This window comes from Tasmannia lanceolata, unplaced genomic scaffold (genome assembly GCF_043159265.1).
Source record: "Tasmannia lanceolata isolate RefF3 unplaced genomic scaffold, GAP_Taslan_0.1 ptg000012l, whole genome shotgun sequence".
NCBI classification, from domain to species: domain Eukaryota; kingdom Viridiplantae; phylum Streptophyta; class Magnoliopsida; order Canellales; family Winteraceae; genus Tasmannia; species Tasmannia lanceolata.
Window position 1 is genome coordinate 24,768,722 of NW_027518689.1, and position 16,952 is coordinate 24,785,673.

The 16,952-nt window shown below is 38.0% G+C and overlaps 1 protein-coding gene across 2 annotated transcripts; it reads right to left on the minus strand.

Annotated features, from left to right (window-relative positions):
* Window positions 1-1,360: 1,360 nt before the first annotated feature.
* On the minus strand, window positions 1,361-6,338 carry LOC143887748 (GDP-mannose 3,5-epimerase 2). 2 transcript variants are annotated; one of them, XM_077391916.1, is made up of 7 exons: window positions 6,181-6,338; window positions 4,819-5,235; window positions 4,241-4,334; window positions 3,885-4,014; window positions 3,657-3,789; window positions 1,992-2,199; window positions 1,361-1,842 (listed from the first exon to the last, which is right to left on the minus strand). In XM_077391916.1, the coding sequence occupies exons 2-7, from the start codon at window positions 5,232-5,234 to the stop codon at window positions 1,687-1,689; spliced, it is 1,137 nt and encodes a 378-aa protein (XP_077248031.1). In that variant the 5' UTR covers window position 5,235; window positions 6,181-6,338; the 3' UTR covers window positions 1,361-1,686. The 2 variants fall into 2 exon arrangements, with proteins under 2 accessions (XP_077248031.1, XP_077248032.1); XM_077391917.1 differs by lacking the exon at window positions 6,181-6,338 and adding an exon at window positions 6,064-6,086.
* Window positions 6,339-16,952: the final 10,614 nt, after the last annotated feature.

The following is a 16,952-nucleotide window of genomic DNA, read 5'->3' on the forward strand; positions in this document are numbered from 1 at the left end:
GCAATAGAAAGAAGTGGGAAAAGCTATATAAACCTCTCTCCTACTTTTTGCCTAACCGATGTGGAACTATCTTTTCAAAGCTAATTTACTAAGCAACCACTTTTACAAAATAGAGGCGCTTTCTTTGAAAACACTTTTCAAAAGCTATTTTATTTTGAAATACACTAACAGATTGTGCTGGTCAAATTTACTAGATCTCCATGTTATATCTTTCAATTCTCAAACTTGATTTTGGTAGCAGTGGCCTGGTTGTTAAACATGATTAATATTTTTCTGAAATAGAAACTGGATATATTGTTGAGTCAGCACATAATCCATCTCCAAAGAAATTCATCTGATCTCAATGGAACACTGCAGGTAACCTAAACTGAGCCTACATTAAAATGCTAACAAAGGGCCTCTTCAGATGCCATCAAAATAGGTTCTTGTCTAGATATGAAATTATTTTAAATTGATCTTAGGCCATGTTTGGAAACCGTTAATTGTTTTTCCATGGAATATTTGCTTACCCAATGGCGAGAGAGGGCGGGAGAGGGAGAGACCTGAGAGGGACTGAGTTAGGAGTCAGTATGAAAATGATAAAAGCAGAGAAAATGTGACTTAATTTTTCCCTGTTTCACAGCGACTTCCAACTTATGCCCTCTCAAGCTCACCTTACTCCTCTCTTACTATTCGACAAACTAATATTCCGTGGAAAAAAAATCATGATTGGCAGTCATGCAATTTTTTTCAAGGAATATTAATTAGTTTATCAAGTTGTGGGAGAGAGCTAGGGAGAGTATGAGAGGGAGAGAATTGAGAAGGCAGGAGAAAAGAGAGGTCTGAAGTGGCTGAAAAATAGGAAATAAAAAAAACCCTATTTTACTTTAGGGCACGAGGGAGGAGAGTGATAAATGGCTAAAAAACAGGGAAAATAAAAACTCTACTTAAAATATAGTTTTTTTTTAATTTAGGAAAAGGTTTCTAATTTCCTATTTTTCAGCCACTTCAGACCATTCCTTTTCTCCTGCCTTCTCAATTCTCTCCCTCTCCTACTCTCCCTATCCCTCTCCCACAACTTGGTAAACATATTCCATGAAAACATATTTCATGGTAGTCAAACGTGGCCTGAGCCACTCTCCCCACTAAAGCATGCAAACTCTTAACTCTGAAAAAACTGATTATAAACAAGAATAAGGACTGGTATTGCCAAATAAGAATAAGGGTCACAAGTGAGAAATGACTGATAATGCCCAACTCTAACTCTCTCCCCTTTGTCACCATTCACCATATGCAAATCTTGCCACATAAGAATAAAGACTGATATAAATGAAGTAATATCAAGGACAAATTAACAGGTGAAAAGAAGAAGAGGAAAAAATACTGAAGCCTCCACTGATATAATTAATATGCACTCCATACATAAATACTCATGCAAGAGTAATTTATTGTAACTGCAGATACAAAATCAAAACATTGCTCTGGCTATTATACTATGCTATAATAGATCCCCCACACTCAAGACTAGAACAATACAGACTACACAGGGAATAAAAGCACCCCTTTCCAGAGATTAAAAATAACTAAAGAGACACATCTACTACCTTGCAATCTAAACTATACCCAAAATATTACTCTCCCTCTGGCATGAGATGGAGTGATCAGAACTATCAGCCTCTCAACATTAATCCATCCAAAGTCCCAACTTCACTCTTTTCCGTCGGCTGCACGAAGGGAGCCGAGTTGAACAGGTGCCTGTGTTCCAACCACTTTGGACGACCCATAAACCGACAAGTCAACCCCCTGAGATACCTCTTTCTCAATTTGTTCCTTAATCCAAAAGTATGTGATCCTAAGCCCGTCCTGTAAAATTTCATAAAAATTCAAGTGCCAAAACCAGTTAAAGATACATTGCAAATGGAAAGGCTGAAGAGTGTCGATAAATGAAGGATTTAATATTCAAAAGAAGTGGAAATGAGTGAATATGAAAACAAAACTAATCTAGAAGGTACCTTCAATCTCATTGTTGGAGCCCAGCCCAGCTTCTCTTTTATGAGACTGTTGTCTGAGTTGCGGCCACGCACACCTTCTGGGCCGGGAATGTGGTGAATGGGAAGTTTCTTGTTGTCAAAGCTGAGTACTATTTCAGCCATCTCATTCATGCTCACCATTTCATCACTTCCTATATTCACAGGCTCCCGAAAGTCTGACTTTGTTAATCTAAACACGAGATTGATTTGCAGAAAGAAAATCAATATGGATCGCATCTAATCAAAAATAAAGAATCAGTTCCAGCATATCTTTTGGGCAAGGTCCATGTGTTACCAAGACACATGATACAAATGGCAATTGTCAAAATGTCCCAATGACTGGCACAGCTAACATCAAAATTAGAGGCAAATGAACACCTCAATATAATAAAAGATAAGTTAATTGAGTAATGTAAACTCTAATAGAAAAAATAAATAAAAATATTTTTTTTGAATATATCATTTCAATTGCAGTCTTTATCAATTACGCAAACTCTAAGCTAAGAAATAATCATTTCGTTTTACCATGCCGAGTCATATTTTAGTCTGTCACCAAGACACTTCTCACCCATACAAGGTCTAGTAGCATTGTGTCGTGTTGAGGAGTGGATGTCCCCAAGTGTAAAAAATTAAAGTATTAGCCATTCAAAAAATAAAAATAAAAATAGAGTATTAGTGTCTGGAGAACATTTGATATCTCAGACTTGATACAAACATGAAATTTAGTTTTAGAAATGTAATTATTCATTTTCTCCAATTATTTATGCTGATTTGCATGCAATTTGAAGGTACAATAGAACATGTCTAAGGTAATGCCGTAGGGATCCGTAGGACAGTATTAATATAGACAGATTATTAACTTATCCATGAAGGGATTTCTAAAGGTTAATGGTCTTTCTAATAAAAATTGTAACAACAGGACGGTGACCAAAGCATAAATAAGCACGTGATGAAGGAGCTAAAGAAAAAGCCTCAAGCCAGGTGGAAAAAGGATCCACTCAAAGCACCTTAGATAGGTTCATCAAGTGGTAAGCATCTTATATTTTTCCAGTAAATTTTCTTTTATTAATATATGAGAACATTGGGGCATGTCAATTTTTATTTTTATTTTTTTTGAATGGTAGGGCATGGCAAATATTATTCAATAATAAGTTAAAGAAATTATTAACTTAGGTAGATGTCTAAAGTTGGGACCGGGGATTTTCTACAAAGACAGAGAGGTTATTCACTTATCCAGTATGAAGTAGGATCTACTGTAATTGAAGCAGCCATGAAAATTTACACGATTACCTTGCTTTGTCCTTATTTTGTAATAAAATTAAACAGAACTCACTAAGTTCCCCAACCAACATCATTGTCAAACAAAAAAGTATTGAAAACATGGTATATATCAGACACACCAAAATCCAACTTGTATCATACCACACCATCAAATACAAGCATTAAATCAGATCATGCAATGTCATCTTGGATGAACAGTTTATGTTTCTTCAGTACAATGCATATAGTTGTTTGTCGGTATATCAAACCAAAACCCAAAAGAGTAAGACAATGAGCATTTGTATCGAACAATACTTAATCAAGGTCAAAATACTACACCTTCAACAAAAAAATATAATTAATAAGTTTTGTTTTCAGACGATTTACCTCAGGACACCTTCTACGCATTCGTCAATGAAGGTGAAGGATCGAGTTTGGAGTCCATCACCCCACATCTCAAACTTATCGGTCGAAGTAATGACCTTTCTGCAGAAAGCAGCAGGGGCCTTCTCCCTCCCACCTATAGCATATCAAATGCAAGCTGCATGTATTAATACATGATACAAGAGAAAAGTTAGCAGATATATATAAATACATTAACAACTCACATCTTACCTTTCCATGTTCCAAATGGACCATAGATGTTATGGAACCGCCCAATCCTACACTCAATTCCGAAGTCTTTGGTGTAATGCTTGCACAACTCCTCTGTTGCAAGTTTTTCCAAGCCATATGCATCTTGAGGCTGTAATATTAAGAAATGAACCCAGTTAATCAAATCATAATGTTGCCTCTTTCGTCAAAAAAAGGAAAGTACTAACGAACGAGCAAAGAAAGCAACTTAATCCATCAATACAAGTAAATTATAAGCAATTTGCAGATAATGGAAAATGTGATAGAGTTCACAAGTTTCTATTAGGTAACATTATGGAATAAATTACAAAGGTTGTCGGTTCTTTAAGGGGACAGACCTCTGCAGGCCAGGCATCAGATTCCTTCAAGCTCACATTAGTTTCCAACTGCTTGAATTCAGGGTAGATGCAAGCACTAGAAGCATAAAAGAACCTGCACAGCATAATTCAGATCACCCTTAGATCCTTCTTATAGGCAGAGGCAGGTAAACATTCACAAAACACTAAAAAAAAACTAACAATCCAAAAAAGAGCAACAACTCAAGGCCATAAAATAGGAGATCAAATACAAGTCAATTCTTCTTAACAAACCAGTTCTAACGAATTCAAGGGTACAAGAAACCCAGCTTCAAAACCTAAGCTCCACCGATAATTAGGCAAAAAACCAGAGATATAAATGAAGGATAAGACTTGAGCCAACTTGTTTCAAGAAGAACTAAAGCCTACTTTCCAGAGTGAAAAAGTTATCATGGAATTGTAGGATAAGAAAGTTTCCACATCACATCAGAAAGAAACTCAGATAATTTCAGACAATTATTGCAAAACAATGAGCATATCTTCAACTTTTTTTCCTTTTCTCCTTTTTTACAGAGATAATATACATAACAATGCCAACATATTTATCCAAGTGAAAATACCTTTTCACTCCGTTAATCCTGGCAGCTTCAAGCATGTTGAAACTGATCATCGTGTTATTGTACATGATAACAGAATGATTGGACTGAATGAAACCCATTCCTCCCATATCAGCAGCAAGATTGAACACATGATCAATTCCTTTTGTAACCTTCAGGCAATTATCCATGACCCTAAGATCAACTAGATGAAACTCGTTACAGAACATGTCCTCAGTCATGTGCTCATTCTTCTTCCAGTCAGATGCGATGATGTAGTGTCCCTCGCTCTTCAAACGCCTGGCTATATGTGAAGCGATAAAACCACCGGCGCCAGTGATTGAAATTCGGAACTTCTCCGAAGGCCAGTAGGGCTCCCTCTCCAAATTTTCGTAAGTATACTCTCCATAGCTGGACACATCATTACCAGTACTTCCCATTCTGCAACATTTGGTTAGAACCCAAATCAATGAAAAAGATGAAGAAACTTTATAAGAATCTACACTAGACTAGAAACATTTCTGCATTTAAGCATTCAAATTAGAGCAACTTATTTCAAGTTACTGAGGAGAAATTGCTGGCTAAAACAACACAACCCAGATGAGGACATTTAAATAGGAAAGCAATCTAAAACAACACAACTCAAAGCATGTGTAAATTGATGTTTCCAAGAGCATTTAAATTCTCATTAACAAGTGCCCTAAATCGTTAGCAAAACCCATCATGAAATCTAGATGTTACAAAATGGAAAACAACAACAGCCTCCCACATGCCCTCGAAAGAATAAAGAAATAAAATGGAAAAGCTAATCAATTGTGACCAATCCAACCAAAAACTCGAAAATCAAGGCCCAGATCAAATAAAGAAACTAAAGAAAGTTATAGCCCAAACAAAATCTTATGCCCATAATTAAATAAAGAAAAGAACAGAAAAACAAACTAATCAAGAAAATGGGTGATTTCAAAAGGCCTTAAAGCCAAAACCCACAAAGCAAGCAAAAGAACAATTTTTTTTTTTTTAAAAAAAAACAATGTAAAATAAAAACCAAGAGAAAATCATACATTTAACAAATTAAAAAAACCCAATAACCAGCTTTGCACCCAAAAGACTAAAATAATGAAAGAAAAACCCACGAAAAAATAAATAAATAATCCATCCAAATAACCAAAACAAACACAAGGAAAAAGGGGGGAGGGGGGGAAGGAACCCAGTAAGTTCAATAAGCCCAAATCCAAGACATTCAAACAAATGAAATAAAGAGAGACCCACCTAAAGAAGAAGAAAAAAAACCCATAAACATATCAATCTCACTTTCAAAGAATCCAAATCAACAACAGAAATAGAACAAAGAAATGAAAGGTTCATCATAAAAGCATGACATTTTACCTAAAAGTGCTCGATATAAAACCTCAAAGAGAGCGAAAAGCAGAGGTGTGGGATAGAGATGGAATCAAAATGAAGAAGCTGAGGAGATCCAAACGCCGAGACTCCTTGTCTTATTATATAAGCAGAAAATGAGAAAATTATTTTTCCTTATGTAATTTCCATATAATATTCTCTTTTTTGCAATTCGCTTTTGGTCCTTCCATTCTACTGGTCCTGGATTGAACTCGTCGATTCGAGCTGATGGACCCCACATGCAAAATTCTGATTGGCCGAGACAGAACCTTTCTGCCATTACTGTAGGGCCTATTTACATAGATATGACCAGGACCGTGCAAATATATCAGCCTATATATATTAGAGAAAATGACCAAAAAAAAGGGCTTTCATTTGATAAAATCGTGTGAAGGGGGAGTGTTGTAAATGACCAAAGTAGAGTGACTTTGATGAGAATACCCTTCCTTACATACGTTTTCTCTCTCCCTCTCTCTCTCTCCCTCTCTCTCTCTCCCTCTCTCTCCCCTATCAAATCAACTGAGAACTATGATGATTACTTTCAGATGTTGGAAATATATATTTCAGAAAACCAAAGCACTTTACCCACCCACCTCTCTCTCTCTCTCTCTCCCTCTCCGGCGGTCTTCTCCGGCGGTCTTCTCTACCTCTCTCGCCGGTGTTGTCTACCTCTCTCGCCGGTGTTGTCTACCTCTCTCGCCGGTCTTCTCTACCTCTCTCGCCGGTCCTCTCTCTCCCCGCCACCGGCACAAAAGAGGTTGGTACCCCTCTCACTGTGACTTTATTTTTTTGAGATGGGTTTTTTTTTTTTGAAATGGCCTCACCGTGACTTTCTCCTTCACTTTTGTCAAAGATCAATGGTTAAAACCCAATAGAGTTTTGGAAAAAATGGTTTAAATCAATATTTGTGAAAAATCGTTTTTTAAAACCCTTAATATATTTTCTCATTTTTCAAAGATCAATGGTTTAGAGCAATAGTTTGTCAGAAATATATTTTGAAACCCATAATCTGCATGGTCTAAACCACAAATTTGTAGAAAATCAATTGGAAAATTCGTAATTTCAGCAAAATCAATGGTTTAAACCTACAGTTTGTAAGAAGTTGAGATATCATTGGTTTAAACACCTAATATTTTACAACTCAGTTGAGAAAACAGCTAATTTTTCAAATATCAATGGTTTAAATCAATAATTTCTCACAGATTATTGGTTTACAACCCTAAAGTTTGAACAATCAATTGTTTAAACCAATAATGTGTGAGATATCATTGGTTTAAACCACTAATATTTTATAACACAGTTGAGAAAACCTCTAAATTTTCAAATATCAATGGCTTAAATCAATAATTTCTCACAGATTATTGGTTTACAACCCTAAAGTTTGAAACAATCAATTGTTTAAACCAATAATGTGTGAGATATCATTTGTTTAAACCACTAATATTTTATAAAACAGTTGAGAAAACCTCTAAATTTTCAAATATCAATGGTTTGAATTAATAATTTCTCACAGATTATTGGTTTACAACCCTAAAGTTTGAACAATCAATTGTTTAAACCAATAATGTGTGAGATATCATTGGTTTAAACCACTAATATTTTATAACACAGTTGAGAAAACCTCTAAATTTTCAAATATCAATGGTTTAAATCAATAATTTCTCACAGATTATTGGTTTACAACCCTAAAGTTTGAACAATCAATTGTTTAAACCAATAATGTGTGAGATATCATTGGTTTAAACCACTAATATTTTATAACACAGTTGAGAAAACCTCTAAATTTTCAAATATCAATGGTTTGAATCAATAATTTCTCACAGATTATTGGTTTACAACCCTAAAGTTTGAACAATCAATTGTTTAAACCAATAATGTGTGAGTGTAGACACCCCATTTTGACCGTACCCGAATCCCTCCCTATTGGAGCAAAACCACATCAAATGAATGAGGTAGGACCCCAAATTTCTTACCAAGTTAGCTTAGGATCCCACCAAGGTCCCTGTAAAATTTCGTCGCGATCCGAGCCCGTTTGCCTAGGAAACGAGCTAAGGCAGTGTCGTGGGGCAAGTTCAGAAGGGTGGTGATTTAGCCAGAGCAGAGTTGTGCTGGAATCTGAAAAAAGCAGTTCAAATTAGCCTTTGCGGGCTGTCCAGGAGGATATGTGGGTGCGCATATTAGTGTACAACTTAATTGAGGGGTGCATTATCCAGAAGCTAGGCATTTCTGTAAATAAGAAAGATTCTTTTCTTCTTTTTCAAGTAATCATTAGACCCTAATCTAGCTTAAGGTTTTTAATGGTTAGGATTAGTTATGAGAGCATCTTAGGAAGCTTTTCCTAGGTGGTTACAAACCCTTAGATCCTCACCATTGAATGAAAAGATGATTTTAACGGTTGAGATCATTTTTTCAAAGAAGATATTTTTGCAAATTTTTTCCCCCTGTTTTCTGCTTGGGCCGCCTCTTATAGAATAGTAGTTGTCCTAAATTTGCCAAGGGGGGTGTCCGGGAAGGTTTGGGGGTAGCAAATATATCATTTCTGTTTTTTCTTCTTGAGCACCCCCCTGCTGGTTGAAGGGTATGAAAAATACATTAGAGGGGCTGTCTCGGAGGAAAAGGGGGGGTTTGAATATATCTTTTCCCTTGTATTTAAAAGCAAAACCCATTTTCGTAACAAAAAAAAAAAAAGTTTTGGCAGAGAAGAACCTCGGCCGTTTTTTTTTGTTTTTCCTTCTTCCCTTCTTCTCCGGCAACTCCCTCTTCTCCGACCAACTGCATCCCACCAGTCAGCACCACCACCCTTTTCTTCTTCTCTTCTTCTTCTTCTTCTTCTTCTTCTCCTTTTCTTCCAATCCGCCACCCCATCTTCTCCGGTGGGTTTGCCGGAATCCGGCGAGGTCCTCACAGCCACCACCACCTCTCTAAAACCCATCTCATTTTCACCTCAAACCCATCTACAACCTCCAATCGATTTTTCACCCAAACCCATCTCAATCTCCCTTTCCACCGTTTCTTACCCAAACCCATTTTCACCCACCTCCTTCTTCTCCGGTCGGATTCTCGCCGGAATCCGGCTACAACCCCCATTAAATCCTCCACTAAACCCATTCCACCACCATCTTCCACCTCAACCCCATATCTACTCTACCATTCATCCCCTCCCAAACCCATTTCATCTTTACTTCTCTGCAACCTTCATTTCCACCTCCATCATCATCTCTCAGTCACCCCTTTTTCATTACCTTTAAAATCCTTAAAACCTTTTTTTATCCCCTTCTTCCCCCAACTCTGGCCGGCCATCGTACCCTTCCTCCCTCATTACCATCGTCATCATCCCCACCATCAACACCATTAGCACAAACCCACTTCAACCCTCATCAAAACCACCACCATCTTCTTATTCTTTTTCTTCCTTTTAATCTCCTTATTCTTTTCCTTTTCTTCTTCTCCTTCCCACCACCAGCCGAGCCACCCACTTCCACCATTTTCATCTTCTTCCATCATCTGTTTATTTAAAACCCCCATTACCCCAACCTTCAAAACCCATCATTCCTTAAATCTGATCAGATCCCCAAATCCGACCTCCAGCTTCATCTCGTTCTACCCCCATCTCCATTAACTACGGCCGGCCAACACCATCTTCTCCGGCCGGATTGCCGGAATCCGGTCTAGAAGGGCATCCGAGTGGCTTGCAGCAAGGCTCCAATTGGTTTACAAATTTCCGGTCAAGAGCTCAAGTCCTCATATTGATTTCTACTTCATCAGGTAATTCAATCTAAACCTCATTTTAGATTTATCTTCATGCTTGCAGGGACTGATTTACTTGATTGGATTACATCTTCTCGGTCCATGCATTTGAATTATACGGTTTCTAGCTTTGATTAGCATTTTGAGCTTAATGATCCATCTCTGTTTTCAAAGAGACTTAGTAATGGTCTGTGCAATGAATTGATGTGGGTTTCATGTTTTGAAACCAAGCAGTCCCTAAATGATAATATTCCTGCAATTTGGGTAATTTTCAGATGTTTCAATAAATTTGATGCAAGTATTTCCCCTCTAATGTTTCCATCTCATCTAGAAGTGCGCATTGAATGCTTGGAATTATTTTGTTGTTTTCTCATCTTGAAATCACATGTGGTCTCTCATATTTTACTTATTATTTTTTCAAAGGAGACTATAAAGAGCATTGTCTGATAAGAGTTGTGGTACAGCACCAAATAGTTGTTTGGTTCGGCTGTGAGCTTAATTGAGCCCATTGTTAAGGTTTTGAAGGCAAAATCTCATGTAGAACTATATATCTCATGGTTTTGGGATGATGTCAGCCCATAAGAATAGTTTGTAATGTGATGTTGACGATATACAGGTTAGATGACAATTGGCAGCCTATGGTGCGCCTATAGTGGGTGGCTCAATGTGCATGCCTGCTGTAATTGCAGAAATGGTCAATCCATATATCAGCCTCTGTTTTAAATTGTTGAGCATACGAGGGCTGCATGGGAGCTACTAAGTATTCAATGTTTTTTGCAACGAAGAAATGTGATTGTAATGTTATGTCCTTAGATTTTAGGGATTTAATATTCGCAATATCATAATGCTCTCTTTGCATTGTTATCTATCCTTATTTTTCTACTTGAGTTGCCGACCTTGGTAGTGCCTCGTCTCAATGGGTGTAATAAATTTGATTTGTTTAGGCCCAAATGCTCATGGCCCATATGCTCTGTCCTCGTCAATTAGATCTATGATCTGTACATGTTTCTCGATGTCAAATGCACAGGTGCGTTAGTTTTGAGTGTGTAGCACTCAATGAGGGATTAAACTAAAGAAGTAGTTATTTGTATTCTTGTCATGTGTTTAGATATACAAATGCTTTAGAATGAATTTAACCAGGTTACTTCTTGGTTCTTGGAAATTAAAGTAGTCGGAAGTTTGTTGTCAATCTTTAAATGATTCAAAAATTGGTTGCATGTTGACATATGCATATCTATTTCACCAGTGGACTTTGAAAGGTTATGCATATGTTCCGGGATTATGATCATTATTGTCTACTAGTAGGTGTGAATATCATGTAGGTGTATTCCCGTGAAGAGCTGACATTGGCAAATCCGATGCTCATAATTGGAGTCTGAGAGATCTCGCAGAGCAGCAGGGCGATGAAGGCGCTAGCCCAAGCCCATCTTTAGGGGACTCGCTCAATCCAAGTAGCGCTCCCCTCTTTTGTTTAGTAGGCCTACCCAACCTTTTGGATTTCTTTTAACCATTTTTTTTTAAAAAGAACCCTTCTCTGGGCAATGATAAGGTTACTTGGAGCCCGTCTTTGTGTTTTGTGGCTCACCATTTTTTTTTTGCACTTGAATCTGCACAAGTTGATGCCCCCTGTTATGCACCAAAATTTATAAAAATCATAAATATCATTGCATGCATTTGTATAATTTGTTGAAAATTTAAGATTCTTCTTTTATGTTAAGTTTTGAGTTAGTTCTGAAGATGAATGGACTGTTCAGGTGAGACTATCTTGAAAGCTTATCATACTTATTTTTTATTTAAATAAATTGTTTAATTGAAGAAGGAAATCAGATGACTACTCTATTCGATGTTATCGACATGAGTACTGTTTGATTTCAAGGCGGTTTGTAGAAATATTATATGTGTATGAAGTCAGATGATTACTTTGGCATCATCTGATTTCGTTGGAGTCCCCGTATTGGGGTTTGTGGTTGGCTTTGAAGCGTTTAATATCATTTTTTTATTTCATTAGGCTACCCAGCGGCTGGTCTGGGCTAATTAATTTTATTTTAAATAAATTGTTTAATTGAAGAAGGAAATCAGATGACTACTCTATTCGATGTTATCGACATGAGTACTGTTTGATTTCAAGGCGGTTTGTAGAAATATTATATGTGTATGAAGTCAGATGATTACTTTGGCATCATCTGATTTCATTGGAGTCCCCGTATAAGGGTTTGTGGTTGGCTTTGAAGTGTTTGATATTGTTTTTACTTCATTAGGCTACCTAGCGGCTGGTCTGGGCTAATTAATGTTGTTTATCATGCTATGATTGCTATTATTACAGGTTGTGTACTCTTTAGTTATAAGTCTTTCTTTGCTTAGTGCTTGATTTGTTTATATAAGAATTGAATGGAAATTTGAGATTGCCTAGTGGCTTTTTTCTGCTCTCTTGGTGGACTAGCGCAGTCTTCTAGATTTCTTTAGATACTAGAGCCTGTACTAGGATGCATATTCTGTCTCATTAGGAATTCCTCCTTTGGAGGCGAGCCTCATGTTTTTAGTTTAACCTCAAGGAGGTTGCTTTGATTTTGATAAATGGTGTACCCATAGGAGGCATGCCTTGCCTCATTTAGAGAGCCTTTGAATCATTCGTTTGTGTGGTGATGTTATCAGGGGAGTCTTTGACTCATTTGATCTTTATTGATGTTATTAGGGAGTCATCTGTCTTGGCTTTGTAAGTAATTAGCCTTTAGAAGGCCTGCTTGGCCTCATTTGTAGAATCCTCTCTGAGGTTGCACCTCAATTTGTACCTCTGTTAATTAGAGACCAATTTGGTCAATTAGTTGTCTTAGCCTTGCTTACCCCTTGCGGGGGCAGTGATAAGGTTACTTGGAGCCCATCTTTGTATGTGTTTGGGAGACCCGCCCGGTCTCATTCTCTCGCTAGTTCTCCTCTTTGTGCGTCGTTTGGTTTTTGGGAGAACACCCTACTCGGCTTGGCTTCATACTCCTACCCTTATGGGGTACTGGGCGCACATTTGTTGCATCCTAGGGCTAAGTAGCTGTCCGGCCCAGCTGGGTGTTTTACCTCTGCCAAATGTTTCCTTTTCTTTTAGAGAGTCCTCGGCTCATTTATCCTTTTAGTTGGTATTGTTAGAGTCTTTGACTCGTATTCCCTTTCTTCTAGCGAGTCTTTGACTCATTTTTACCCCATTCTTGGTAGTGTTATTAGAGTCTCCGACTCATTTGTACTCCCTCCCTGGTGTCATTAGTTAGGAGTTTTTCCATTCGAGACTAACTCAGTCTTATTAGAGCCTTCCCTGCTTGGGATCTTAGATTGTTTTTCTCTGTTCTTGGGGCACTTCTTCGCGTGTTGTGGTTCGTCTCTTTGAGGCGTTTGTTGCTTGTTCGAGGTTTTCCCTTTGGATTTAGGGCTTTGCCCTAGTTTGTGGTTGTGCTTGCGTGTTCCCTTTAATATTGAAAGCATTTTAAGGTCCAAAAGTATTGGAATATTTGAAAACTCAAAAAAAAAACATTAGAAATATGAAACTCAAAAACATTTGAAAACTTTTAAAATATCAAAAACATTTGAAAAACATTAAAACCGTTAAATCATTTGAAGTGTTAGGTTTTAGTTAGGAGAGTTCAATTTTCGAACTACGTTGGCTTGATCCTCTTCCACGAGGTACGTAGTGCAGCTTGGGATTCTTATCCCAGGTCCAGCCAAACCTTTGTAAATAAATCTTTTAACCCTTTTAAAAATATATATATAAATCTTCCAAAATATTATTTTTCGAAAAGATCTTCCTCTAGAGTTAGGACTTTGTCCTAGATAGAGAGTTTTAGAGTTAGGAGTTTGTCTTGTGTTGTGTGGTTTGTTTGTGTTTGTGTTAGAGTTAGGGGTTTGTTACGCCTCCGTCCGGTCAGTTGGCGATTCACATTGCCGACTGATAACTAGGTCTAAGATGCGTTAGTGATCCCATTATTTTCCTTAGGAAATACAGCCTAGTTACACATAGGTTGTAGGAACCACCTGCATTAGCTTAGGGCTAACCTGCATTTAGTTAGGACATATAGGGTGTCCTAAAATCTACAATTCACTGGAATTTAAATAATCGTACAAGAAGCTTTAAGAACTAGTCTGGTCTTTTAGATTGAGTCTAAGATAGAGGTCTAGGTGTCTTAGGCATCATAGTTTAGAATAGGTGCGAAGAACTACGTTGCCTTGATTCTCGTGGAGGCGGGGATACGTAGGCTTCTTTGGATGAACATCAGACCATCCGAGGACTCGGGCTAAATCGTTTAGAGTCTTAGGATTTGTTGTGTTGTGTTATATTGTATATTTTGTTGTGTTTTCTTACTTTCTTGTGCAGACCTATACCTTTAGCTGTAGCATGCATGTGTTCGTCCACCAGAACTTAAACACTTGTTAGGCATGTCACTCATAACCTAGTTGTGATTAGGCTACACATCTTTTATCTTACTTTATGTGTATTTATTATTTCATCCCCGAGTCATGCATGATTAGGTAGACGTTCACTCAGGGATATTTGTTCCCATTTCACATGATTTTTACCCAAACTTCTTTGAAGTTAATGAAAAATGGCATAAGAGACCAAGTGTTCGCACTCGGGCGAATTGGGGGCGCTCTTCGGACCTTCTCCATTCGTCATCAGGCACGGACCTTTTGTATCTCTGGTTATCCATTGCAAACAGAGCATTTGTTTTGGTTCCATGGCGTGTCCATGGATGGCGACTCTGAGTTATTTTCAGATATATCTTGGTTTCGAGCCTTGGCTCCGGATCAGGATGTATCTCTTTCATTTTTATATCGCCACTCATGCTATGCTGCGAGGGTGGCATCCGTTTTGAGAGTTCGTCGGTAGAGCTCTCCTTCACTTTGTGGAGATCTAGAGGATTGCAAGGACCCGTTCCCTCACTCGTCCTCGGATCGGGGTCCACAGGCTGGCGACTCTGCTGGGGAGTTCTTGAAACATTGCCTAACTCTGTTGAAATGCCATTTTTACTAACTTTGGAGGAATTTGGGTTAAAATCATTTTAAATGGGAACCTTTCGCTTAGATTCCAGGGGCACCAGATAGGTGCGTAATTAAAACAAGGGATTCACACACTGCACATCATGCATTGTCATTTTTTTTTTATTTCTTTCATTGTTTTTCATTATTGGCTCCACGGGATAGATTCAATGCATGCCTGACTGGGATGTTATTACATCCTAATGGTACTGTTGAATCTATTTCCAAGCTATGCGCCGGTGCTGCAGCCGTAAACACTAGGTACTTGTGTTTACAGCAGCCGATGAGCAATGAAGCATACTATGTATAACACTAGGTGTACTTGTGTTATACATATTAGGTATGTTTCATACGCATAGTACCCGATAGATTGAGTCCGGAGCCCTACTTTGTTTTATATATTATGTATATACGTACCGACTTAGTGAAACCCAACTAGGAAGTACCCGTGTTTATATATGTATATTTTGCATTTATTTAGCGTTGAACATGTGTTGCTCACGCATGTGAAGCCTAGAGTTAGGAGCCTTGTCCCATCTGTAGACTAGGGTAGCTCACCTTGCGTGGCTACAACACGGTCTTAGTACACTCACTGGTCTGTCACGAGACTTTCTCGACTCCGTTAGATAGATTACGGCTGGTGCCCCTGGTTAGGATATATGTATATGTGTATATACCTATATATATACTGTTTATGTATATTAGGGTTCTCTTAGTTAGAGTTCCTTATTCATTTCAATTGGTTATATCCATTCTCTGTTCAGATCTAGATTTAGTCAGTGGTTTTTGCTTGTCGTTACTGCGGCCATGATCTGTCCTTTGATCTGTTGTCCATTGGATTTGACCTGTTGTCGTAGGTTCTCACCCTGGGTCAGCCCTTCAGTTGATCGCCATTATCTAATGACCATATTTCAAGCTTATCTTACCCCCATTATTCGCATACCCTTTTGGATGAGCTGTGGGAATCCTTGGTGTAGCCGTTATGCTGCCAGATATTGTCCAGACCACTTTTGAGCATAACTGCTACTTCTTAGAGTTAGGAGAAACCATGAGTTTACCTTACCTTGACTTTCTTGTTTAGCGTCGTTATGCTGTCGGATTTTATCCAGACCATTTTCGAGCATGATCGCTATTTCGTAGAGTTAGGAAAGCCATGAGTTTACCTTATCTTGACTCTCTTGTCTAGCCGTTATGCTGCTGAATTTTTCGCAAAATATTGTTAAGCATAACTGCTATTCTTTAGAGTCAGTTTACCTTGTTTTGATTCCCAGTCATAGCCTCAATTAGCTTAGAACCCATTTTTTGGTAAAAACTTCAAGTTTGGTCAGCTGTATTTGCACCCTTTCAGTTTCACTAAGTGCGTGGCCTGTATATGTCGTTCTCATGACCACAATTTATTTGCTATTCGTTGATTGTATATTTATTCTTTTGTTGTGTCATAGATTCAATTTTTGCATCTATTATTGATTAGGGTATATGCTTGTCTGTATACTTATCTCGTCTTGAGATCTGGCCGGTAGCTTGTCACTGTCCCTATGGCCACGGTCTATCACTTTGATCTCCTCGATCGTATAGTTATTGGTATTCATCGCTGGATTTAAATCCGGTCTATGACCTACTTCTGTCATTTTGTGGCTGTGATTTATTTCCTGATTCACCGATCATCTTTGATCGCTGATGAAAAATTTGGTGTCGCCGATTGTATCCTCCCCTTATAATTGATCATCAAGTTTATCCTTATCATTTGGTTATGGATATCTCCATTCTCTCTGATTTTGTCATTGTATGAGTGTCAGGTTTGATCATGGCGAACAACGTGTTGAAGAGTTGGATAAAGGAGACTATGAAAACTCTTCCGTGTGAGCATTCAAAGCGGAGCATGGCCGAGAAGTTTATTAGTGCATTCAATCATTTGAGTATACTCGGCATAGACTGGAAGTTTCTCCAAGCAGCTGCCAATCTTTGGGATCCTACTCTTCATGTCTTTAGATTCGGTTCAT